Raw genomic sequence first — 25,826 nt, 5'->3', positions numbered from 1 at the left:
GTTATTGATCGTGATGTCAGTAAAGAGAGAAAGGTGCCGCTGCAGCTCATTTTATTATTAATATTTTTATTATTAGTTTTTTGTTTTTTGTTGTGTGCTTGTAATTTGTTTATATTATTTTATGACATAATTACTTTATTTTTATTTTATTGTGCTTTAAATGCCCCATATATAAATATAAAATATATAAATAAAATATATAAAATATGTAACGTAGCCTACATGTATTTAAAATTTGATATTTAAAACTTCTTTATTTTTGATTTGTTAAAAACAATCATACTTTTATTTTTTAGTTTAAATATATGTAGTGTATTATATTAATGTAATTCATATTCTATGATGAAGGGATAATATAACGTATAGTGAAGCAGATATTCTACTTCTAGAAGTATGTAATAAAGTACCACAGTACAGTAGTACAAAGATGAGTTTAATGTGAAAAATACATTAAAATATTAATATTTTTAAAACGAGAAAGAATCAAACAAACAAAATGTTTTTAAATAAAATGATGTAACAGACTTTTCTATCTTGTTAAAAGTGAAGTGATGTCATCGGGCGGTGATGTCACAGTGATGTCATCGTGCAGTGACTTCAGAGTGATGTCATCCTCACAGAGTAGTAAACTGCTTCAGAGCGCCTCTCAGTTTATCAGCGATCTGACCAATCAGAGAGCAGAGAAGAGATGATGTCACACCGCTGTTCGTCTTCGTCCCCCCCCTTTCCTCGCCCCCCCACCTGCTGGTAGAAGGTCACCTGTTGCTCCAGGTAGAGCTGCATCACTCTGTTGTAGTCATAGATACGGTTGCTATGGAAATGATTCATCTCAGCTGGAAGGAGAGCAGAGAGTCGGTACACAAGTACACACTGTGTGTACTGATACACACTGTGTGTACTGTTACACACTGTGTGTACTGTTACACACTGATACACACTGTGTACTGTTACACACTGTGTGTGTGTACTGTTACTGATACACACTGTGTGTACTGACACTACACACTGTGTGTACTGATACACACTGTGTGTACTGATACACACTGATACACACTGTGTGTACTGATACACACTGATACACACTGTGTGTACTGATACACACTGATACACACTGTGTGTACTGTGTACACACTGTGTGTACTGTTATACACACTGTGTGTACTGTTACACACTGATACACACTGTGTGTACTGTTACACTGTGTGTACTGATACACACTGTGTGTACTGTTACACTGTGTGTACTGATACACACTGTGTGATGTTACACTGTGTGTACTGATACACACTGTGTGTACTGTTACACTGTGTGTACTGTTACACTGTGTGTACTGTTACACTGTGTGTACTGTTGTGTGTACACACTGTGTGTACTGATACACACTGTGTGTACTGTTACACACTGTGTGTACTGTTACACTGTGTGTACTGATACACTGTGTGTACTGATACACACTGTGTGTACTGACTGTTACACTGTGTGTACTGATACACTGTGTGTACTGTTACACTGTGTGTACTGATACACACTGTGTGTACTGTTACACTGTGTGTACTGATACACACTGTGTGTACTGTTACACTGTGTGTACTGATACACTGTGTGTACTGATACACTGTGTGTACTGATACACTGTGTGTACTGATACACTGTGTGTACTGTTACACTGTGTGTTACTGATACACACTGTGTGTACTGTTACACTGTGTGTACTGTTACTGATACACTGTGTGTACTGATACACTGTGTGTACTGATACACTGTGTGTACTGTTACACTGTGTGTACTGATACACAGTGTGTACTGTACACTGATACTGTGTGTACTGTTACACTGTGTGTACTGATACACACTGTGTGTACTGTTACTACACACTGTGTGTACTGTGTGTACTGATACACTGTGTGTACTGATACACTGTGTGTACTGTTACTGCTCATGCAGCTGAGTGGATGTTTATTTCTGAATGATGCAGTATTTTGTTGTATATATTATGTTGTGTATTATGCATATAGAGTTGTAGTACTGTGTAGTACTGTGTAGTACTCTGTGTAGTACTCTGTGTAGTACTCTGTGTACTGTTACCCTGCAGAGAGTAGCTCATGCAGCTGAGTCGGTGGTTCATGGTCTTCTTGTCGTTGTTGGTGATTTTTCCTGCAGAAACCAGACGGTCGGCTTCCTTCACCTTCTCCGCTGCAGCCTGAACACACAGGAGAGGCCACGCCCCCTCAGTGACATCACCACAACTCACCCGAAGCCCCGCCCCCTTCTGACAGTACACAGGTGAGTCGATGTTTAAAGTTCCTTCACATTCATAACAATCACACAGACCATTATTTGAAGGGGGTACTAGTATGTGTCAGTAGTACTGTGTGTATTAGTACTACAGTATGTGTCAGTAGTACTGTGTGTATTAGTACTACAGTATGTCAGTAGTACTACAGTATGTGTATTAGTACTACAGTATGTGTCAGTAGTACTGTATGTGTCAGTAGTACTGTGTACTACAGTATGTGTCAGTAGTACTGTGTGTATTAGTACTACAGTATGTGTCAGTAGTACTGTGTGTATTAGTACTACAGTATGTGTCAGTAGTACTGTGTGTATTAGTACTACAGTATGTGTCAGTAGTACTGTGTGTATTAGTACTACAGTATGTGTCAGTAGTACTGTGTGTATTAGTACTACAGTATGTGTCAGTAGTACTACTGTGTGTATTAGTACCTTGTGTACAGCAATGATTTCTGGGAAACATCCCAGCAGGCCTTTGTACTCGCTGTTGGTCTCCAACAGGAAGTGAAGGTCCTTCTGAGGCTGATGGAGGTCAAAGGTCACCAGAGGTGAGCGTTCAATAGAAATATACTTTAAACTACGTATAATACTATTAAATATTATGTACATTATATAATATAGTTATAGTTCTTCAGTAGTTCTACCTGCTCAGCGACGATCTCAGCGATCTCCTCGTATGTTTGTCCAGCAGCCGACAGAGCGTCAGTCAGAGTCTCCTCTCCTATGAATACACATATATATATAAATATACATCTATATTTATATATATATATATCAGTCAGAGTCTCCTCTCCTATGAATACATATATATATATAAATATACATCTATATTTATATATATATATATCAGTCAGAGTCTCCTCTCCTATGAATACACACACATATATATATATATATATATATATATATATGTGTATATATGTATATATATATGTATATATATGTGTATATATGTATATATATATATATATATATATATGTATATATATATGTATGTGTGTGTATAGGGTTAGGGTTAAAGGTGCTATTGACATGACATTTTCACCAGATGTCGGTAACAACCCAAGTAATCCATACATACAAAGAAAACCAAACAAATACGTTCAGAAATGAAGTTATGTGTAATAAAATGGAATGACACAGGGAAAAAGTATTGAACACATGAAGAAAGGGAGGTGCAAAAAGGCATGGAAAGACAAGACACCAGCTGAAATCTATCAGTAATTAGAAAGCAGTCCTTAATGAATATCAGCTGGTTCAGTCCCAACTGATGGCCTATAAAAAGGTGTCTCATTACCAAGGTGTCACACAAGAAACATCTCATGATGGGTAAAAGCAAAGAGCTCTCTCAAGACCTTCACAACCTTATTGTTGCAGAACATACTGATGGCATTGGTTCCAGAAGGATTTCTAAACTTCTGAATGTTCCAGTGAGCACTGTTGGGGCCATAATCCGGAAGTGGAAAGAACATCATTTCACCATAAACCGGCCACGACCAGGTGCTCCTCGCAAGATTTCTGACAGAGGAGTGAAAAGAATTATCAGAAGAGTTGTCCAAGAGCCAAGGAGCACTAGTGGAGAGCTTCAGAAAGACCTGGAATCAGCAGGTACAATTGTTTCAAAGAAAACAATAAGTAATGCATCAACCGCCGTGGCCTGTATGCACGCTCACCACGCAAGACTCCATTGCTGAAGAAAAAGCATGTTGAAGCTCGTTTAAAGTTTGCTGCACAACATTTAGACAAGCCTGTGAAATACTGGGAGAATATAGTCTGGTCAGATGAGACCAACATGGAACTCTTTGGAGGCCATAATACACACCATGTTTGGAGGTCAAATGGCACTGCACATCACCCCAAAAACACCAGACCAACAGTGAAGTTTGGAGGTGGAACATCATGGTGTGGGGCTGTTTTTCAGCATACAGCACCGGCAAACTTCATATAATTGAAGGAAGGATGAATGGAAAAATGTACCGAGACATTCTTGATAAAATCTGCTGCCATCTAGCAGGATGATGAAGATGAAACGAGGGTGGACATTTCAGCAAGACAATGATCCCAAACACACAGCCAAGGAAACTCTCCATTGGTTTCAGAGAAAGAAAATAAAGCTGCTAGAATGGCCCAGCCAATCACCTGACCTGAATCCAATAGAAACTCTATGGAAAGAACTAAAGATCAGAGTTCATAGAAGAGGCCCACGGAACCTTCAAGATCTGAAGACTGTTTGTGTGGAAGAATGGGCCAAAATCACACCTGAGCAATGCATGCCACTAGTTTCTCCATACAGGAGGCGTCTTGAAGCTGTCGTTACCAACAAAGGCTTCTGTACCAAGTATTAAATACATTTCAGTAAGCGTGTTCAATACGTTTTCCCTGTGTCATTCCATTTGATTACACATAACTTAATTTCTGAACTTATTTGTTTGGTTTTCTTTGTATGTATGGATTACTTGGGTTGTTACCGACATCTGGTGAACATTTCATGTCAATAGCACCTTTAGAAATATATTTACTGAGAAAAATGATGACGTGTTCAATACTTATTTTACCCGCTGTATATCTGTCAGTCTCCTCTCCTGAAACAGTATTTTAATTTATATGTACATATTTATATATATATATATACATATATATATATATATATATATATATATATATATATATATATCCTCCACCCTTGTCTCGTCCCTCCTTGTCTCGTCCCTCCTTGTCTCCTCTCCCTTGTCTCCTTGCCTCCTTGTCCCCTTGTCTCCTCCCTCCTCGTCTCCTTGTCTCTTCCCTCCCTTGTCTCCTCCCTCCTTGTCTCCTTGTCTCCTTCCCTCCTCCTCCTCTCCTTGTCTCCTTCTCTCCTCCTTGTCTCCTTGTCTCCTTGTCTCCTTGTCTCCTCCCTCCTTGTCTCCTTGTCTCTTCCCTCCTCATCTCCTTGTCTCCTCACCTGGATATTTGCTGCTGATGAAAACAGCTGAAAGGTTCCTGAAGCCTCGACCGATCCTCCGGTACTCTTTAGGGAGAGCTGAGTACACACAATGTGTATATAAACACACAGATTAAAACACAAATGTATATATACATATGTATACATATGTATATATATGTATATATGTATATATATATATGTATACATATGTATATATGTATATATATATATGTATACATACGTATATATGTATATATATGTATATATGTATATATATATGTATACATATGTATATATGTATATATGTATATATACGTATGTATACATACGTATATATGTATATATATGTATATATGTATATATATGTATATATATATATATATATATATGTATATATGTATATATATATATATATATATATATACATATATATATATATATGTATATATGTATATATATACACATGTGTATATATATATACACATATAATGTGTATATATGTGTATGTGTGTATGAATACATACGTGTATGTGTGTATGAATACATACGTCCGTGCAGCGTTTCCAGTGGGAGTGTCCGACGTTCAGCAGCTCTTTGACTCCGTCATCCATCGACTTTGTGAAGTGACTGTAGAGTTCACACTTCTGTTCACTGCACACACACACACACACACACACACACACACACACACACACACACACACACACACACACACACACACACACACACAGAGAAACACACTCATGAACACACACACTCATGAACACACACACTCATGGTAGAGGTTTTCAGTAAGGGCCCTTTAGTAACGTACACCTCGTTGGCGTCCAGCTCTGCGGCCTCGGGTTGGATCAGACTGAACATCATCGGTCCCACCGTCTCGTCTCGCTCCGCCTTCCTCTTCCCAGACTTCCAGTCCTGAAACACCAGAACAACCTCAGCCAATCACAGCCGAGCTACCAGACCGCCTCACAGCTGATTGGATGAAACATCTTCTAGAGTGAGGGGGGCGGGACTTAACCCACCTTCTCGTCTCTGTAGGTGAGGAAGAGCTGGAAGACGTCACTCTGAGAGACGACGGGGTGACGACACATCCGGGTCATCCAGGACTGGAGCTGCTCCATCCGCATCCTGATGAAGTCCACCTGGAACCGGCCTGAAAGCCACAGGAGACACACTCAAACACAGAGGTCACAGGTCATCCTGATGAAGTCCACCTGGAACCGGCCTGAAAGCACAGGAGACACTCAAACACAGAGGTCACAGGTCATCCTGATGAAGTCCACCTGGAACCGGCCTGAAAGCACAGGAGACACTCAAACACAGAGGTCACAGGTCATCCTGATGAAGTCCACCTGGAACCAGCCTGAAAGCACAGGAGACACTCAAACACAGAGGTCACAGGTCCTACAGGTGTGACAGCTGGTCGTACAGGTGTGGTTGTCATGGTAAGGGCTCACCTGTCACCTGTTTGTCGGGCAACGACGGGATTGGCAGAGCCGAGCCGAACTTCTCCAGCAGACGCTCATACAGCCAATCAAAGTGCTTGTAGCGATGATTGACAGGTCTGTTGGTCGTCTGGGGGAAAACGGCCAGAGAGTTACTGCGTGTACTACTATGTATTAGTATGAGGAGGAGGAGTAGTAGTAGTATTACAGTGTGTTGTTGTGGTAGTATTACCGTGTAGTTCTAAGTTTGTTGTGATCTGCTACTTAGTACAGTTACTGTGTACTACTTTGTATTATTGCAGTAGTATTACAGTGTATTATTGCAGTAGTATTACAGTGTATTATTGCAGTAGTATTACAGTGTATTATTGCAGTAGTATTACAGTGTATTATTGCAGTAGTATTACAGTGTATTATTGCAGTAGTATTACAGTGTATTATTGCAGTAGTATTACAGTGTATTATTGCAGTAGTATTACAGTGTATTATTGCAGTAGTATTACAGTGTGTTGTTGTGGTAGTATTACTGTGTAATATTACTGTAGTAGTACTAGGGTGTACTCTTACGGTGGGGGTGATCTGGTACTCGATGAAGCTCTTCAGGCCGTACAGTTTGGACTCTTTCTTTGGATCGGCGATCAAACAGTCCAGAGGAGTCGGCGGGTAAAACCAGACCGGACCGACTTCTCCAACCTTCAGATAAAACTTTATTAACCTCTTCGTAAACAAACAGGAACACTCATGAAACCTGGACATGTGGACTGTAGGAGACCCTGATCAGGGTTTACTCACATAAACAGGAAGTGATTCTCTGGGGTCGGCTGGAGGTTTAGTCAACAAGAAGACTTCAGGACTCGGACCTTTGGAGAACGGAAACCTGAGCACACACAAGATTACTGGACTCTACTGGACTCTACTGGACTCTACTGGACACTGCTAGGGTCTACTGGAATCTACTCCACTCTAATGGACTCTAGTGGATTCTACTGGACTCTAGTGGATTTTACTGGACTTTACTAGGGTCTACTGGACTCTACTGGACTATAGTGGATTCTACTGGACTCTACTGGACTCTACTGGATTTTACTGGACTCTTCTGGTGTCTACTGTGTGGGTGTTCTTACTTGTTTAGGGAGATCTTCACGGAGGGCCCTAGGGTGCTCCGTCCTGAAGCCCCGCCCTCCTCATCCAGCTGATCGTCACCACGGTAACCAGCATCTGATTGGTCGTCCCAGTCGTCGTCCCATTCGCCGTCATCGTCGTCGACGGCTGCTGGAGACACGAGACAGTTTAAATTAAAACCAGTACCACATAAAATACTTTTTAAACTTCAGATAAATAGTACTATGTGTTTACCTTGATGTGTGTTTGTATATCCCTGACTGTCCCATCCTGTTGTGGTACTTCCAAATACCCCGGGCCCTGACCCGGGGTCCCCATCTCCTTCAGCGCCGCCGCCGACCTGAACACATCAGCAACATAAAGAACCATAAAGGACCAAGACCCCGACACTACACCGGCTGGTTTTGAGTCTCTTTGTGTCTCGTTGTGTCTCTTTGTGGTCTCGTTGCGTCTCTTTGTGGTCTCGTTGCGTCTCTTTGTGGTCTCGTTGCGTCTCTTTGTGGTCTCGTTTTGTCTCTTTTTGTGGTCTTTGTTTTGTCTCTTTGTGGTCTCGTTGCGTCTCTTTGTGGTCTCGTTTTGTCTCTTTGTGGTTTCGTTGCGTCTCTTTGTGGTCTTGTTGCGTCTCTTTGTGGTCTCGTTTTGTCTCTTTGTGGTCTCGTTTTGTCTCTTTGTGGTCTCGTTTTGTCTCTTTGTGGTCTTGTTGCGTCTCTTTGTGGTCTCGTTTTGTCTCTTTGTGGTTTCGTCTCTTTGTGGTCTCGTTGCGTCTCTTTGTGGTCTCGTTTTGTCTCTTTGTGGTTTCGTCTCTTTGTGGTCTTGTTGCGTCTCTTTGTGGTCTCGTTTTGTCTCTTTGTGGTCTCGTTTTGTCTCTTTGTGGTTTTGTTGCGTCTCTTTGTGGTCTTGTTGCGTCTCTTTGTGGTCTCGTTTTGTCTCTTTGTGGTTTCGTCTCTTTGTGGTCTCGTTGCGTCTCTTTGTGGTTTTATAGCATCTCTTTCTTACTAAGTGCAGAATCTTTTCGTATGCAGATGATGCAGTTCTTTACTTCTCAGTGATGATAACAGACCAACAGAACTTGGTTCTGCTCCAGAGATGTTTCCATGTTGTATTTTTTTGTCTCCTGTTGCTGCCTGAAGGCTGGTCGTCATGGTGACTGAGAACTGGTTCTCCATTAACTTATCTAGTTAAATAAAGTTATGAACACTAACTCACCTGTAAGTATCCCTCAGGTACCAGTCCGGTTTGTCCGCCGGAGTTCTGGGCTTGGATCCAGCCGCCTCCCACAGTCTGAAACACAAAAACAGTATTTATGACGGAGTGTGTCATCAATACTGTGTATATTTACATAGGTGTGTGTGTGTGTGTGTGTGTGTGTGTGTGTGTGTGTGTGTGTGTGTGTGTGTGTGTGTGTGTGTGTGTGTGTGTGTGTGTGTGTGTGTACCTGGTCGAGCACGGTGACGGTTTCTCCCCGTCGGACCGACAGCTCGTTGTTTCCTGGTTCAGCCGTGAAGTCGTACAGAGCTTCAGCCTGAGACAAACAAACAACAACAGAACTCCTGAAACTAGAAACGTGACGTCATCATGATATTCATTTATCTCTATTATGTTCTTATTGAGGCTGCACGGTGGTGTAGTGGTTAGCACTGTCGCCTCACAGCAAGAGGGGCCCGGGTTCAATTCCCGGGCCGGACAACCTTCTGTGTGGAGTTTGCATGTTCTCCCCGTGTCAGCGTGGGTTCTCTCCGGGTTCTCCGGCTTCCTCCCACAGTCCAAAGACATGCAGCTTAGGTTCATTGAAGACTCTAAACTGCCCGTAGGTGTGAATGTGAGTGTGAATGATTGTCTGTCTCTATATGTCAGCCCTGTGACAGACTGGAGACCTGTCCAGGTGAACCCCGTCCAGGTGAACCCCGTCCAGGTGAACCCCGTCCAGGTGAACCCCGTCCAGGTGAACCTGTCCAGGTGAACCCCGTCCAGGTGAACCCTGTCCAGGTGAACCCCGTCCAGGTGAACCCCGTCCAGGTGAACCCCGTCCAGGTGAACCCCGTCCAGGTGAACCCTGCCTTCACCCATTGTCCGCTTCCTCTGGTTTCTGTCTGCCTGATCCCCTGCCTGTTTCCCACTGTCCACTGATCAGCTGGAGACCGGCCGTCACCTCGAGCACAACCGCGAAAACCCGGACTGGATCAGACTGACTTCGTGAGTGCATTTGTTTTTGTGTTTGATGGGTTTTGTGTTTGATTGGTTTTGTGTTTGATTGGTTTTGTGTGTGTGGGCTTTGGGGGCTGTGGGATGTTTTGAGGGTTCTTGTCTTGTGTGTGTAAACCTTAAATATAGTGCTATTGTGAAATTCTCCAAACTGGTGTGTTTGTGTTCTTGTTCGGGTAAAATTGGGTCATTCAATGTGTGGGGTGTACATATAAACTGGATGTACAGCCTTTGGGACGGTTGTGGGGTATATAAAAAGAGAGAAGGATAAAATTATTAACATAAAAAAGCAACTGTGACTGACGCATCTTAAATGCCAGGAGAGAAACCTGGCTGGCACCCAAAACCACAAAACCACATCCCAGTGAAACTGTCACAGGCTGGGATGGGCTCCAGCACCCTGAGACCCTGGACTGGATGAGCAGGTTACGGAAGATGGATGAATGTTTGCAGTAGAAAACCAAGTTTCTAATTTGAATATACGTTTCCCTTCATGTGTCATATTTAGATTTCTACATTATTTCTATAAATGTTTTCTTTGTTCAGTTTTCTGTAATTCTTTGTTTTTTCCCTGAGATAATCGATAATATCAATATAGAAGTTATGTAATAGCGTTATGATGTTTTCATAACATCTCTACATGTTCACAGTAGAATTTAGAGTTTAACGTTTTTCTTATTTTCCAGACTGACATCATTTATTATAATGTTTATCAGGTTTCCATGTTAAACAGTCAATGTCTCTGTCATTTATAATACTCATATTATTCTTATCTTATTAATAACATTTTCATTTGTCCTGTTTTCTGGTCTTGGTCCAGACCAGACTCCAGAGACATTTTAGAACATTTAAGAACATGTAAAATGAGGTTTGTGATATATAATATAATAATAATAATATTATCTAAAAGAAGTTAATAAGTTTAATATTCCTATACTCTGTTATGATATTTGTACGTGTGTTCACAGGTACATTTTCCTCTCGAGTTTCTCTTTGATGTGAGAACCTTTAATGTTCTTTGATGTTACTTCATATTAAATGTTCTTTCATATTAAATGTTATCTGATGTTATTTCATATTAAATGTTATTTCATATTAAATGTTATTTCATATTAAATGTTATCTGATGATATTTCATGATAAATAAATGTTATTTCATAATAAATGTTATCTGATGTTATTTCATATTAAATGTTATTTCATATTAAATGTTATTTCATATTAAATGTTATCTGATGTTACTTCATATTAAATGTTATCTGATGTTATTTCATATTAAATGTTATCTGATGATATTTCATAATAAATGTTATCTGATGTTACTTAATATTAAATGTTATCTGATGTTACTTAATATTAAATGTTATCTGATGTTACTTATGTTATCTGATGTTATTTCATATTAAATGTTATTTTCATATTAAATGCTCTCTGATGTACCTTCCTATCATAATAAATGTTACTTAATATTAAATATTATCTGATGTTACTTCATATTAAATATTCTCTGATGTTACTTAATATTAAATGTTATCTGATGTTACTTCATATTAAATATTATCTGATGTTATTTCATAATAAATGTTACTTCATATTAAATGTTATTAAATTAAATGTTATCTGTTCCTTCCTCTCATGATAGATTAACCCTTCCATCCCCTGTTCTCTGGACTCCCTGCAGACTCTGGGCCGTCGGTGCGGACGGGCAGCAGGTGTGAGGTCAAAGGTCAAAGGTCAAAGGTCACCGTCCGTCTCAGGTGAGCGGCCTTACCTGTAGAGCCATGGTGACGTCAGCAGCAGCTTGTTTTCTGTGTTTTGATCAGAGTTTCATCCTGTCTGCGTCTCAGCGACAACCTGCAACTTCTGCTGCGTCAACAGCGACACCACAGCACGTCCGGCCCACTTCACAATAAAAGCCCTGTGAGCAAGACTCCAGTTTAAGATGTTTCAACGATTGTATAATGTGGTTTTTATGCTTAAAAAACACATTATACATGAACCGAAAACCTATTTATTCTTTATTTCTCCTTTATTAGTTATTGAACAAAAATGTTTTGTTGAATAATTTAAATTTATGGTTTAAATTAACAATTTATATGAATAATCAAAAACGGATTAAGGAAGTTGTTACAATAAAAACATGATAAAATAATAAGACGACAAACTAAACTGGTTAACTGTTTATATTTTCAGTTATTGTGATTATTTGATTGCACGTTCTTTTATTCTGAAAGTACATCTTCCCACTTCCTGTATTTTAGCGTCTTTAGTAGAAAACTTGACAGAATGTGACGTCACACACCAGAACAGCTGAGTGGTGACGTCTGAAGGCGTTTCCTGCTACACACCTTCATACACTGTAAAAAAACAACACAAAGCACTGCACTGTAGAAAACACAGTACTACACTGTAAAAAAACAACACACTGTAAAAAACACTGCACTGTAAAAAACACAGTACTACACTGTAGAAAACACAGTACTACACTGTAGAAAACACAGTACTACACTGTAAAAAACACAGTACTACACTGTAAAAAACAACACAAAGCACTGCACTGTAGAAAACACAGTACTACACTGTAAAAAACACAGTACTACACTGTAAAAAACAACACAAAGCACTGCACTGTAGAAAACACAGTACTACACTGTAAAAAACAACACAAAGTACTGCACTGTAGAAATACACAGTACTACACTGTAAAAAAACAACACAAAGCACTGTACTGTAAAAAACAACACAAAGTACTGTACTGTAGAAACCACAGTACTACACTGTAAAAAACAACACAAAGTACCACACTGTAGAAATACACAATACTACACTGTAGAAAACACAGTACTACACTGTAAAAAACAACACAAAGTACTGCACTGTAAAAAAAAAAACACAGTACTACACTGTAAAAAACAACACAAAGCACTGTACTGTAAAAAACAACACAAGGCACTGTACTGTAGAAAAACACAGTACTACACTGTAAAAAAAAAACACAAAGTACTACACTGTAAAAAAAACAACACAAAGTACTACACTGTAAAAAACAACACAAAGTACTACACTGTAAAAAAAACAACACAAAGTACTACACTGTAAAAAACAACACAAAGTACTACACTGTAAAAAACAACACAAAGTACTACACTGTAAAAAAAACAACACAAAGTACTACACTGTAAAAAAACAACACAAAGTACTACACTGTAAAAAACACAGTAGTACACTGTAAAAAAACAACACAAAGTACTACACTGTAAAAAACAACACAAAGCACTGTACTGTAAAAAACACAGTAGTACACTGTAAAAAACAACACAAAGTACTGTACTGTAGAAATACACAATACTGTACTACACTGTAGAAAACACAGTACTACACTGTAAAAAACAACACAAAGCACTGTACTGTAGAAAAACACAATACCACACTGTAGAAATACACAATACTACACTGTAGAAATACACAATACTACACTGTAGAAATACACAATACTACACTGTAAAAAACAACACAAAGTACTGCACTGTAGAAAAACCACAGTACTACACTGTAAAAAACAACACAAAGTACTACACTGTAGAAAAACACAGTACTACACTGTAGAAAAACACAGTACTACACTGTAGAAAAACACAATACTACACTGTAGAAAAACACAATACTCTACTGTAGAAAAACAACACAAAGTACTACACTGTAGAAATACACAATACTGTACTACACTGTAGAAATACACAATACTACACTGTAGAAAAAGACAATACTACACTGCAGAAAAACACAATACTGTACTACACTGTAGAAAAACACAATACTACACTGTATAAATACACAATACTACACTGTAGAAAAACACAATACTACACTGCAGAAAAACACAATACTACACTGTAGAAATACACAATACTACACTGTAGAAATACACAATACTGTACTACACTGTTCTTAACCTGTGTAGGTCCACCTGTCCACCTGTTCTTCACCTGTGTAAGTCCACCTGTCCTTTACCTGTGTAGGTTCACCTGTTCTTCACCTGTCTTTTACCTGTGTAGGTCTACTTGTTCACCTGTTCTTCACCTGTCCTTCACCTGTGTAGGTCCACCTGTACACCTGTTCACCTGTTCTTCACCTATCCTTTACCTGTGTCAGTCCACCTATCTTTACCTGTGTAGGTCCACCTGTTCACCTGTTCTTCACCTGTCTTTTACCTGTGTAGGTCCACCTGTTCACCTGTGTAAGTCCACCTGTTCACCTGTTCTTCACCTGTTCTTCACCTGTGTAGGTTCACCTGTTCTTCACCTGTGTAGTTCCACCTGTTCTTCACCTGTCCTTTACCTTTGTAGGTCCACCTGTTCTTCACCTGTGTAGGTCCACCTGTTCTTCACCTGTCCTTTACCTTTGTAGGTCCACCTGTTCTTCTCCTGTGTAGATCCACCTGTTCTTCACCTGTGTAGGTCCACCTGTTCTTAACCTGTGTAGGTCCACCTGTCCACCTGTTCTTCACCTGTGTAAGTCCACCTGTCCTTTACCTGTGTAGGTTCACCTGTTCTTCACCTGTCTTTTACCTGTGTAGGTCTACTTGTTCACCTGTTCTTCACCTGTCCTTCACCTGTGTAGGTCCACCTGTACACCTGTTCACCTGTTCTTCACCTGTTCTTCACCTGTGTAGGTCCACCTGTTCTTCACCTGTCCTTTACCTTTGTAGGTCCACCTGTTCTTCTCCTGTGTAGATCCACCTGTTCTTCACCTGTTCTTCACCTGTGTAGGTCCACCTGTTCCACCTTCCTTTACCTGTGTAGGTTCACCTGTTCTTCACCTGTCTTTTACCTGTGTAGGTCTACTTGTTCACCTGTTCTTCACCTGTCCTTCACCTGTGTAGGTCCACCTGTACACCTGTTCACCTGTTCTTCACCTGTCCTTTACCTGTGTCAGTCCACCTATCTTTACCTGTGTAGGTCCACCTGTTCACCTGTTCTTCACCTGTCTTTTACCTGTGTAGGTCCACCTGTTCACCTGTGTAAGTCCACCTGTTCTTCACCTGTCCTTTACCTGTGTCGGTCCACCCATCCTTTACCTGTGTAGGTCCACCTGTCCACCTGTTCTTCACCTGTCCTTTCACTTTGTAGGTTCACCTGTTCACCTGCTCTTCACCTGTGTAGATCCACCTGCTCTTCACCTATGTAGGTCCACCTGTTCTTCACCTGTGTAGGTCCACCTGTCCACCTGTTCTTAACCTGTGTAAGTCCACCTGTTCTTCACCTGTCTTTTACCTTTGTAGGTCCACCTGTCCTTTTCCTGTGTAGGTTCACCTGTTCTTCACCTGTCCTTTATAATAATAATAATAATAATAATAATCAATCCTTTATTAGTCCCACAATGGGGAAATTATTTCTCTGCATTTAACCATCCCGGAGGAGCAGTGGGCTGCAATGAAGCGCCCGTTCACTTGGGGTTAGGTGTCTCGCTCAAGGACACCTCGGCATGTTGCCGGTAGAGGGGCTTGAACCACCAACCTTGTGGTTACGGGACAAGCGCTCTACCTCATGTGCCACAGCCGCCCAATCTGTGTAGGTCCACCTGTCCTTTAGCTGTGTAGGTTCACCTGTTCTTCACCTGTCCTTCACCTGTGTAGGTCCACCTGTACACCTGTTCACCACCTGTCCTTTACCTGTGTAGGTCCACCTGTTCTTCACCTGTCCTTCACCTGTGTAGGTCCACCTGTTCTTCACCTGTCTTTTACCTGTGTAGGTCCATCTGTTCACCTGTGTAGGTCCACCTGTTCACCTGTTCTTCACTTGTCCTTCACCTGTGTAGGTCCACCTGTACACCTGTTCACCTGTTCTTCACCTGTCCTTTACCTGTGTCAGTCCACCTGTCCTTTACCTGTGTAGGTCCACCTGTTCTTCACCTGTCTTTTACCTGTGTAGGTCCTGTGTAGGTCCACCTGTACACCTGTTCTTTACTTGTCCTTCACCTGTGTAGGTCCACCTGTACACCTGTTCACCTGTTCTTCACCTGTCCTTTACCTGTGTCAGTCCACCTGTCCTTTATCTGTGTAGGTCCACCTGTCCTTCACCTGTGTAGGTCCACCTGTACACCTGTTCACCACCTGTCATTTACCTGTTCACCTGTTCTTCACCTGTCCTTTACCTGTGTCGGTCCACCCATCCTTTACCTGTGTAGGTCCACCTGTTCTTCACCTGTCCTTTCACTTTGTAGGTTCACCTGTCCACCTGTCCTTTACCTGTGTAGGTCCATCCACCTGTTCTTCACCTGTCCACCTTTTTCACCTGTGTAGGTCCACCTGTCCACCTGTTCTTAACCTGTGTAAGTCCACCTGTTCTTCACCTGTCTTTTACCTGTGTAGGTCCACCTGTTCTTTACCTGTCCACCTTTTCACCTGTGTAGGTCCACCTGTCCCTTTAGCTTTACCTGTGTAGGTTCACCTGTTCTTCACCTGTCCTTCACCTCTGTGTAGGTCCACCTGTACACCTGTTCACCTGTTCTTCACCTGTCCCCTTCACCTGTGTAGGTCCACCTGTACTTCACCCATCCTTTACCTGTTCCACCTGTTCTTCACCTGTCCTTTACCTGTGTAGGTCCACCTGTTCTTCACCTGTCTTTCCACCTGTGTAGGTCCATCTGTTCACCTGTGTAGGTCCACCTGTACACCTGTTCACCTGTTCTTCACTTGTCCTTCACCTGTGTAGGTCCACCTGTACACCTGTTCACCTGTTCTTCACCTGTCCTTTACCTGTGTCAGTCCACCTGTTCTTCACCTGTCCTTTACCTGTGTAGGTCCACCTGTTCTTCACCTGTCTTTTACCTGTGTAGGTCCTGTGTAGGTCCACCTGTTCTTCACTTGTCCTTCACCTGTGTACACCTGTTCACCTGTTCTTCACCTGTCCTTTACCTGTGTAGGTCCACCTGTACTTTACCTGTTAGGTCCACCTGTTCTTCACCTGTCCTTTACCTGTGTCAGTCCACCTGTCCTTTATCTGTGTAGGTCCACCTGTCCTTCACCTGTTCTTCACCTGTTCCTGTGTACCACCTGTCATTTACCTGTTCACCTGTTCTTCACCTGTCCTTTACCTGTGTCGGTCCACCCATCCTTTACCTGTGTAGGTCCACCTGTTCTTCACCTGTCCTTTCACTTTGTAGGTTCACCTGTTCACCTGCTCTTCACCTGTGTAGATCCACCTGTTCTTCACCTATGTAGGTCCACCTGTTCTTCACCTGTGTAGGTCCACCTGTCCACCTGTTCTTAACCTGTGTAAGTCCACCTGTTCTTCACCTGTCTTTTACCTTTGTAGGTCCACCTGTCCTTTATCTGTGTAGGTCCACCTGTCCTTCACCTGTGTAGGCCCACCTGTACACCACCTGTCATTTACCTGTGTAGGTTCACCTGTTCTTCACCTGTCCTTTATCTGTGTAGGTCCACCTGTCCTTTAGCTGTGTAGGTTCACCTGTTCTTCACCTGTGTAGGTCCACCTGTGTAGGTCCACCTGTACTTCACCCATCCTTTACCTGTGTTGGTCCACCTGTTCTTCACCTGTCCTTTACCTGTGTTGGTCCACCTGTTCTTCACCTGTCCTTTCACTTTGTAGGTCCACCTGCTCTTCACCTGTGTAGGTCTACCTGTCCTTTACCTGTGTAGGTCCACCTGGTGCCTTCAGGTCCCATCAGGAACAGTTGGACAACAGGAAACTTGTCTTCACCTTAATCTCAGGTGAGTTCATGAATAAAAGCCTCTTAGGTAAAATACTGCTTCCTTTATATCAGGTGATTCTTTTACTTTGTAATTATGAGTTTAAAAAAGGACTTCCTGTCCCCAGAAATGTGACCACACCCATTTCCAATAGTCAATCAATCAAAGAGCGTTTCCAGTTTGTTTGTTTATTGATTAAGTTCATAGACAGAAGTTAAAGAAACTTTATTGATCAGTCAAACTATTCAGATTAATAATCAATCAATCAATAAATCAGCAGCTGAAATGCTTCAGACAAAATATTTATATACACATGAATATTTATCTGTTATAAGTATTGTATTGATCAGATGAACGTATTGATCAGAGTACTGAATGTATTGATCAGATGAACATATCGATCAGGTGACTGAATATACTGATCAGATGAATATATTGATGAACGTATTGATCAGTGACTGTTAGAGAAGCTGGTGTTACATGTTCCGGCCACAGGCGGCGCCGTCAAGCTGCAGCTCTCTTCAGTGGATGCACCACCACATGACTGCTGCTGAGGCCAGAAGACCAATCACAGAGCTCGCTGCAGAGGAGGGGGCGGAGTTACACAGGTCCGAGTTGCAGCACTTGAAGGTGAAGCTGGAAACCTGGAAACGATCGCTACAGTTATTGATCAGTGATCAGATGGAACAACCAGAGAGGTTCTTCCCCCCAGACTCCTGAGAATGATACAGTGTTATATAAAGAACGGGTCTGTACATGGAGACCAGGACCAGCACCACCTGAGTCCAGGACCAGCTGAGCGACCGAGCTGAACTCTACAGGAACTTTATCTCCATGAAGAAGGTCAAACAGGTGAGTCAAACTTACACACCTGTTCTCTGTTCTCACAGCTGTGGTTGAAATGGTTTGTTAGAGTAGAGTAGAACATAGTAGAATAGAGTAGAGTAGAACATAGTAGAATAGAGTAGTATAGAGTAGAGTAGAACATAGTAGAATAGAGTAGAGTAGAACATAGTAGAATAGAGTAGAGTAGAACATAGTAGAGTAGAACATAGTAGAATAGAGTAGAGTAGAACATAGTAGAGTAGAACATAGAGTAGAATAGAGTAGAACATAGAGTAGAACATAGTAGAGTAGAACATAGTAGAATAGAGTAGAGTAGAACATAGTAGAGTAGAACATAGTAGAATAGAGTAGAATAGAGTAGAATATAGTAGTAGAACATAGTAGAGTAGAACATAGTAGAATAGAGTAGAACATAGTAGAGTAGAACATAGTAGAATAGAGTAGAACATAGTAGAGTAGAACATAGTAGAATAGAGTAGTATAGAGTAGAACATAGTAGAATAGAGTAGTATAGAGTAGAACATAGTAGAATAGAGTAGAACATAGTAGAATAGAGTAGTGTAGAGTAGAACATAGTAGAATAGAGTAGTGTAGAGTAGAACATAGTAGAATAGAGTAGTGTAGAGTAGAACATGTAGAGTAGAACATAGTAGAATAGAGTAGTATAGAGTAGAACATAGTAGAATAGAGTAGTATAGAGTAGAACATAGTAGAATAGAGTAGTATAGAGTAGAACATAGTAGAATAGTAGTAGTAGAATAGAGTAGTATATAGAACATAGAATAGAGTAGTATAGTAGAATATAGTAGAATAGTAGAATAGTAGAGTAGAACATAGTAGAATAGAGTAGTGTAGAGTAGAACATAGTAGAATAGAGTAGTATAGAGTAGAACATAGTAGAATAGAGTAGTATAGAGTAGAACATAGTAGAATAGAGTAGTGTAGAGTAGAACATAGTAGAATAGTAGTAGAAGAAGTGTAGAGTAGAACATAGTAGAATAGAGTAGAACATAGTAGAAGAGTAGAACATAGTAGAATAGAGTAGAACATAGTAGAATAGAGTAGTATAGAGTAGAACATAGTAGAATAGAGTAGTATAGAGTAGAACATAGTAGAATAGAGTAGTATAGAGTAGAACATAGTAGAATAGAGTAGTATAGAGTAGAACATAGTAGAATAGAGTAGTATAGAGTAGAACATAGTAGAATAGAGTAGTGTAGAGTAGAGGCGTTGTTACCTGGGGGAACATCTGGCCCAGGCGTCCATACTCACAGTCTGAATACTTCAGACACTGGCGGAAAGTCATTCCACCTGCACAACAATAGAAACAGTAGAATCTCAGTAGAACCTCAGTAGAACCTCAGTAGAACCTCAGTAGAACCTCTGACTGAGTCAGATCAAAGCTAATGGACTGATCTGGTTCCTTCAGGATCCTGAGGACTGAAAGAAGCCTTCTGTTGTATACTCTGGTTAGCGTAACCAACAGGTACAATAGAATAATTAAAAAATATATAATAATGATGATAATAATTACCTTAACCCATAATAATAATAATAATAATGATCATGATAATAATAATGATATAATAATAATGATAATAATACTTATAATAATAATAATAATAATGATAATAATACTCTTAATAATAATGATAATAATAAAAATAATACTTGTAATAATAATAATAATAATGATAATAATAATGATAATAATAATACTCATAATAATAATAATGATCATAATGATATAATAATAATAATGATAATGATAATAATACTTATAATAATAATTGTAATAATAATAATACTTATAATGATAATAAAAATAATACTTGTAATAATAATAATAATAATAATAATAATAATAATAATAATAATAATAATAATAATAATAATAATAATAATAATAATGATACTTATAATAATAATAATAATAATAATAATAATAATAATTATAATAATACTTAATAATATAATTGTCCCGTAATAATAATAATGTCCTTGAATAATAACCCCAAGTTGATAATAATAATAATGATACTTATAATAATAATAATAATAATGATATTCATCATAATCATGTTATTGATACCTCTCTCGCTGAGGGTGAGACAGGCGTCGTCATAGCTGCACTCTCTTTGTTTGGAGCAGCTTCCTGTGTAGTCCTTACAGCTGTAGCAGCGGATGGCTGATCCTGAAACACACAACAGAGACCTGAACCACTTGAGTTCAGGACTGTGAGGGATCTGGTCCTGGATCAGGTCTACAGCAGGTCTGTCCTGATCCCTGATAGATTATCTCAGACACCTTCAGTTAAAGTCTTAAAACTAAAATATTTATCTGATATTTATATATATCCTTTGTATTTATTATGTGTTTAGTGACGATGATGAAAACCAGATCTGTAATGAAATCATGAAGTCATGAAGTCATGAAGTCATGAAATCATGAAATCATGAAGTCATGAAGTCATGAAATCATGAAGTCATGAAGTCATGAAATCATGAAATCATGAAGTCATGAAATCATGAAATCATGAAATCATGAAATCATGAAATCATGAAATCATGAAATCATGAAGTCATGAAATCATGAAGTCATGAAATCATGAAATCATGAAGTCATGAAATCATTACAGATCTGGTTTTCATCATCGTTTTTATCTTATTTCCTTAAATCTTCCGTTAAAACGCCACTAAGGAGTGTCTTCATGTTTACCACATGTTATATATTTATTTATATTATTTATTTATATTTATTATGTATTTATATTTATATTTATTTATGTGTATTTATATTATTTATTTATATGTATTTATATTTATTTATGTGTATTTATATTATTTATTTATATTTATTTATATGTATTTATATTTATATGTATTTATATTTATATGTATTTATATGTATTTATATGTATTTATATTTATATGTATTTATATGTATTTATATTTATATGTATTTATATTTATATGTATTTATATTTTATTTATATTTATATGTATTTATATTTATATTTATTTATATTTATATTATTTATATTTATTTATATTTATTCAAACGTACCCAATCCGATGAGAGCGGAGCAGAGCAGCACGCAGATCCCCAGGGAGCGCTTCATTTCCTCCTCAGCACAGCTCACACTCTCATCTGAGCCAGGGAGGAGAGAACACTCAGACAAACCAGTACAAACAAATATAAACCAGTACAAACAAATACAAACCAGTACAAACAAATATAAACCAGTACAAACAAGTATAAACAAGTATAAACCAGTACAAACAAATACAAACCAGTACAAACAAATATAAACCAGTACAAACAAGTATAAACAAGTATAAACAAATACAAACAAATACAAACAAATACAAACAAGTATAAACAAGTATAAACAAGTATAAACCAGTATAAACCAGTGTAAACACAGTGTTCAGTCCTGTGTTTACTCACCCAGCAGCAGCAGTGACAGGAATACTGTTGTTCAGCAGTACTTCTTCTTCTTCTTCTTCTTCTTCTTCTTCTTCTTCTTCTTCTTCTTCTTCTTCTTCTTCTTCTTCTCTTCTTCTTCTTGTTATTACTCTTCTTCTTCTCCTTCCTGTTGAAACCAGCAGGACTGACTCTGACTTTGAGCCCAGCCGAGTGGAGCTGAGAGGCCACGCCCCCTGGGAGGAGCCTCTAGATGTACACTTTAAAAAACTGTGTTGTTGTTGAAAAAATAATAATTATTTGATTCTTCTCAGTTTGAATATCAGATGACATATAAGTATATGTATACATATAGGTATACTTAAACTCATACTTAAACTCATACTTAAACTCATACTTATACTCATACTTATACTCATACTTATACTTATACTCATAATTTTCCTTTAATTTAATTCAATTCATCCATCCATCTTCCGTAACCGCTTATCCAGTTAAGGGTCGCTGCTGGAGCCGATCCCAGCTGTCAATGGGCATAATTCACCTGGACAGGGTTCACCTGGACAGGGTTCACCTGGACAGGGTTCACCTGGACAGGGTTCACCTGGACAGGGTGCTGGACAGGTCTCCCAGCTGTCAATGGGCACCTGGACAGGGTTCACCTGGACAGGGTTCACCTGGACAGGGTTCACCTGGACAGGGTTCACCTGGACAGGGTTCACCTGGACAGGTTCACCTGGACAGGGTTCACCTGGACAGGGTTCACCTGGACAGGTCTCCAGTCTGTCACCTGGACAGGGTTCTGACATATAGAGACAGACAACCACTCACACTCACATTCACACCTACGGGCAGTTTAGAGTCTTCAATGAACCTAAGCTGCATGTCTTTGGACTGTGGGAGGAAGCCGGAGAACCCGGAGAGAACCCACGCTGACACGGGGAGAACATGCAAACTCCACACAGAAGGTTGTCCAGCCCAGGAATTCAATTCAATTCAATTCAATTCAATTCAATTCAGTTTATTTTGTATAGCCCAGAATCACAAATTAAAATTAGCCTCAGAGGGCTTTACAATCTGTAACCATGAGACATCCTCTGTCCTTAGACCCTCACATCCTCTGTCCTTAGACCCTCACATCCTCTGTCCTTAGACCCTCACATCCTCTGTCCTTAGACCCTCACCTCCTCTGTCCTTAGACCCTCACATCCTCTGTCCTTAGACCCTCACATCCTCTGTCCTTACACCCTCACCTCCTCTGTCCTTAGACCCTCACATCCTCTGTCCTTACACCCTCACATCCTCTGTCCTTAGACCCTCACATCCTCTGTCCTTAGACCCTCACATCCTCTGTCCTTACACCCTCACCTCCTCTGTCCTCCCTCACATCCTCTGTCCTTAGACCCTCACATCCTCTGTCCTTAGACCCTCACATCCTCTGTCCTTAGACCCTCACCTCCTCTGTCCTTAGACCCTCACATCCTCTGTCCTTAGACCCTCACATCCTCTGTCCTTAGACCCTCACATCCTCTGTCCTTAGACCCTCACATCCTCTGTCCTTACACCCTCACATCCTCTGTCCTTAGACCCTCACATCCTCTGTCCTTACACCCTCACATCCTCTGTCCTTACACCCTCACATCCTCTGTCCTTACACCCTCACATCCTCTGTCCTTAGACCCTCACATCCTCTGTCCTTAGACCCTCACATCCTCTGTCCTTATACTCACCTCCTCTGTCCTTAGACCCTCACATCCTCTGTCCTTAGACCCTCACATCCTCTGTCCTTAGACCCTCACATCCTCTGTCCTTAGACCCTCACATCCTCTGTCCTTACACCCTCACCTCCTCTGTCCTTACACCCTCACATCCTCTGTCCTTACACCCTCACATCCTCTGTCCTTAGACCCTCACATCCTCTGTCCTTAGACCCTCACCTCCTCTGTCCTTAGACCCTCACCTCCTCTGTCCTTAGACCCTCACATCCTCTGTCCTTAGACCCTCACATCCTCTGTCCTTAGACCCTCACATCCTCTGTCCTTAGACCCTCACCTCCTCTGTCCTTAGACCCTCACCTCCTCTGTCCTTAGACCCTCACATCCTCTGTCCTTAGACCCTCACATCCTCTGTCCTTAGACCCTCACATCCTCTGTCCTTAGACCCTCCTCTGTCCTTAGACCCTCACATCCTCTGTCCTTAGACCCTCACATCCTCTGTCCTTAGACCCTCACATCCTCTGTCCTTAGACCCTCACCTCCTCTGTCCTTACACCCTCACATCCTCTGTCCTTAGACCCTCACATCCTCTGTCCTTACACCCTCACATCCTCTGTCCTTACACCCTCACATCCTCTGTCCTTAGACCCTCACATCCTCTGTCCTTAGACCCTCACATCCTCTGTCCTTAGACCCTCACATCCTCTGTCCTTCCCTCACATCGGCACAGGAAAAACTCCCCTAAAAACCCCTTTAACAGGGAGAAAAAAGGAAGGAACCTCTGGGAGAACGACAGAGGAGGGATCCTTCTCCAGGATGGACAGAATGCAATAGATGTCATGTGTACAGAATGAACAGCATAACAGAGATACAACACATTCAATGTATATGACATAAATGATTCATATAATAAGACTACTTATAATAACAGCAGCAATTATTACAGTAGAATTATAGCCATGAAAATAGGGATAGTAATGTGATTAATAATAATGGAAGTAGCAGTGGGTGTCAGTCGGCTCACAGCAGGAGGCACGACTACGGTCCAGGTACCACAACGATTCATGGAAACCTGCAGAGCGAGAAAGCAAAAAGGGCTTCAGGGTGGAAGTAAAGCTGAAATGCTTAATGGTACAGGTAATAGTAATAGTAATGTGACTAGTAATAATAATAATGGTGGTAGCAGTCGGTGTCAGCAGGGCCGTAGCAGGATGCACGACCACGGTCCAGGTACAGCCACGATTTATAGAAGCCTGCGAAGCGAGAAAGCACAAAGACTCCAGGGTACAAGCAAGTCAATAAGCGTAATAGTACAGGCAATAATAATAGTAATGTGACTAATAATGATAGTGGTAGTAGTAGTGGGTGTCAGCAGGGCCTCAGTAGGTGGCACGATGACAGTCCAAATATAAGATAAGATAAGATAACCCCGATTCCTGGGAACCTGCGAGGCGAGAAAGCACAAGAACTCCGGGGAAGAAGCAAAATCAGTAATGTGCATAAATAGGAGATTAATACATAAAGAAGGAGGGAGAGAAGAGGAGAGAGGAGCTCAGCGTATCCTAGGTAGTCCCCCGGCTGTCTAGGCATATAGCAGCATATCTAGGGGCTGGACCAAGGCCAACCTGAACCAGCCCTAACTATAAGCGCTATCAAAAAGGAAGGTCTTAAGCTTACTCATACTTATACTTATACTCATACTTAAACTCATACTTATACTCATACTCATACTCATACTTATACTTATACTTATACTCATACTTAAACTCATACTTATACTTATACTCATACTTATACTCATACTTAAACTCATACTTATACACATACTAAAACTTATACTTATACTCATACTTATACTTATACTCATACTTATACACATACTAAAACTCATACTTATACTCATACTTATACTTATACTCATACTTATACTTATACTCATACTTATACTTATACTCATAATTATACTTATACTCATACTTATACACATACTTATACTTATACTCATACTTATACTTATACTCATACTTATACTTATACTCATACTTATACTTATACTCATAATTATACTTATACTCATACTTATACTTGTACTTGTACTTGTACTTATACACAGACTAAAACTGCTTTTCAACTTTTACTTT

At 40.2% G+C, this 25,826-nt stretch overlaps 2 protein-coding genes across 2 annotated transcripts; both read right to left on the bottom strand.

Moving 5' to 3' along the window:
- Positions 1 to 420: 420 nt before the first annotated feature.
- LOC129111548 (sorting nexin-9-like) lies at positions 421 to 11,848 on the bottom strand. Its single transcript, XM_054623531.1, has 17 exons — positions 11,759 to 11,848; positions 9,221 to 9,307; positions 8,992 to 9,066; positions 8,020 to 8,125; positions 7,788 to 7,935; positions 7,456 to 7,540; positions 7,231 to 7,356; positions 6,676 to 6,793; positions 6,241 to 6,371; positions 6,030 to 6,133; positions 5,760 to 5,866; positions 5,234 to 5,311; positions 2,937 to 3,013; positions 2,725 to 2,814; positions 2,086 to 2,200; positions 742 to 833; positions 421 to 662 (listed from the first exon to the last, which is right to left on the bottom strand). The coding sequence occupies exons 1-17, from the start codon at positions 11,768 to 11,770 to the stop codon at positions 615 to 617; spliced, it is 1,599 nt and encodes a 532-aa protein (XP_054479506.1). The 5' UTR covers positions 11,771 to 11,848; the 3' UTR covers positions 421 to 614.
- Positions 11,849 to 17,870: 6,022 nt separating this feature from the next.
- LOC129111547 (CD59 molecule (CD59 blood group)) lies at positions 17,871 to 22,139 on the bottom strand. The gene is made up of 5 exons (XM_054623530.1): positions 21,995 to 22,139; positions 21,611 to 21,694; positions 20,637 to 20,738; positions 19,782 to 19,855; positions 17,871 to 18,342 (listed from the first exon to the last, which is right to left on the bottom strand). Exons 2-5 carry the CDS (start codon positions 21,663 to 21,665, stop codon positions 18,220 to 18,222), a joined length of 354 nt encoding a protein of 117 aa, XP_054479505.1. The 5' UTR covers positions 21,666 to 21,694; positions 21,995 to 22,139; the 3' UTR covers positions 17,871 to 18,219.
- Positions 22,140 to 25,826: the final 3,687 nt, after the last annotated feature.

The sequence above is a fragment of the Anoplopoma fimbria genome, chromosome 22, assembly GCF_027596085.1.
Source record: "Anoplopoma fimbria isolate UVic2021 breed Golden Eagle Sablefish chromosome 22, Afim_UVic_2022, whole genome shotgun sequence".
Lineage (NCBI taxonomy): Eukaryota > Metazoa > Chordata > Actinopteri > Perciformes > Anoplopomatidae > Anoplopoma > Anoplopoma fimbria.
Note: the sequence above shows the minus strand (reverse complement) of the source record. Positions and strands in the feature narration are given on the sequence as shown.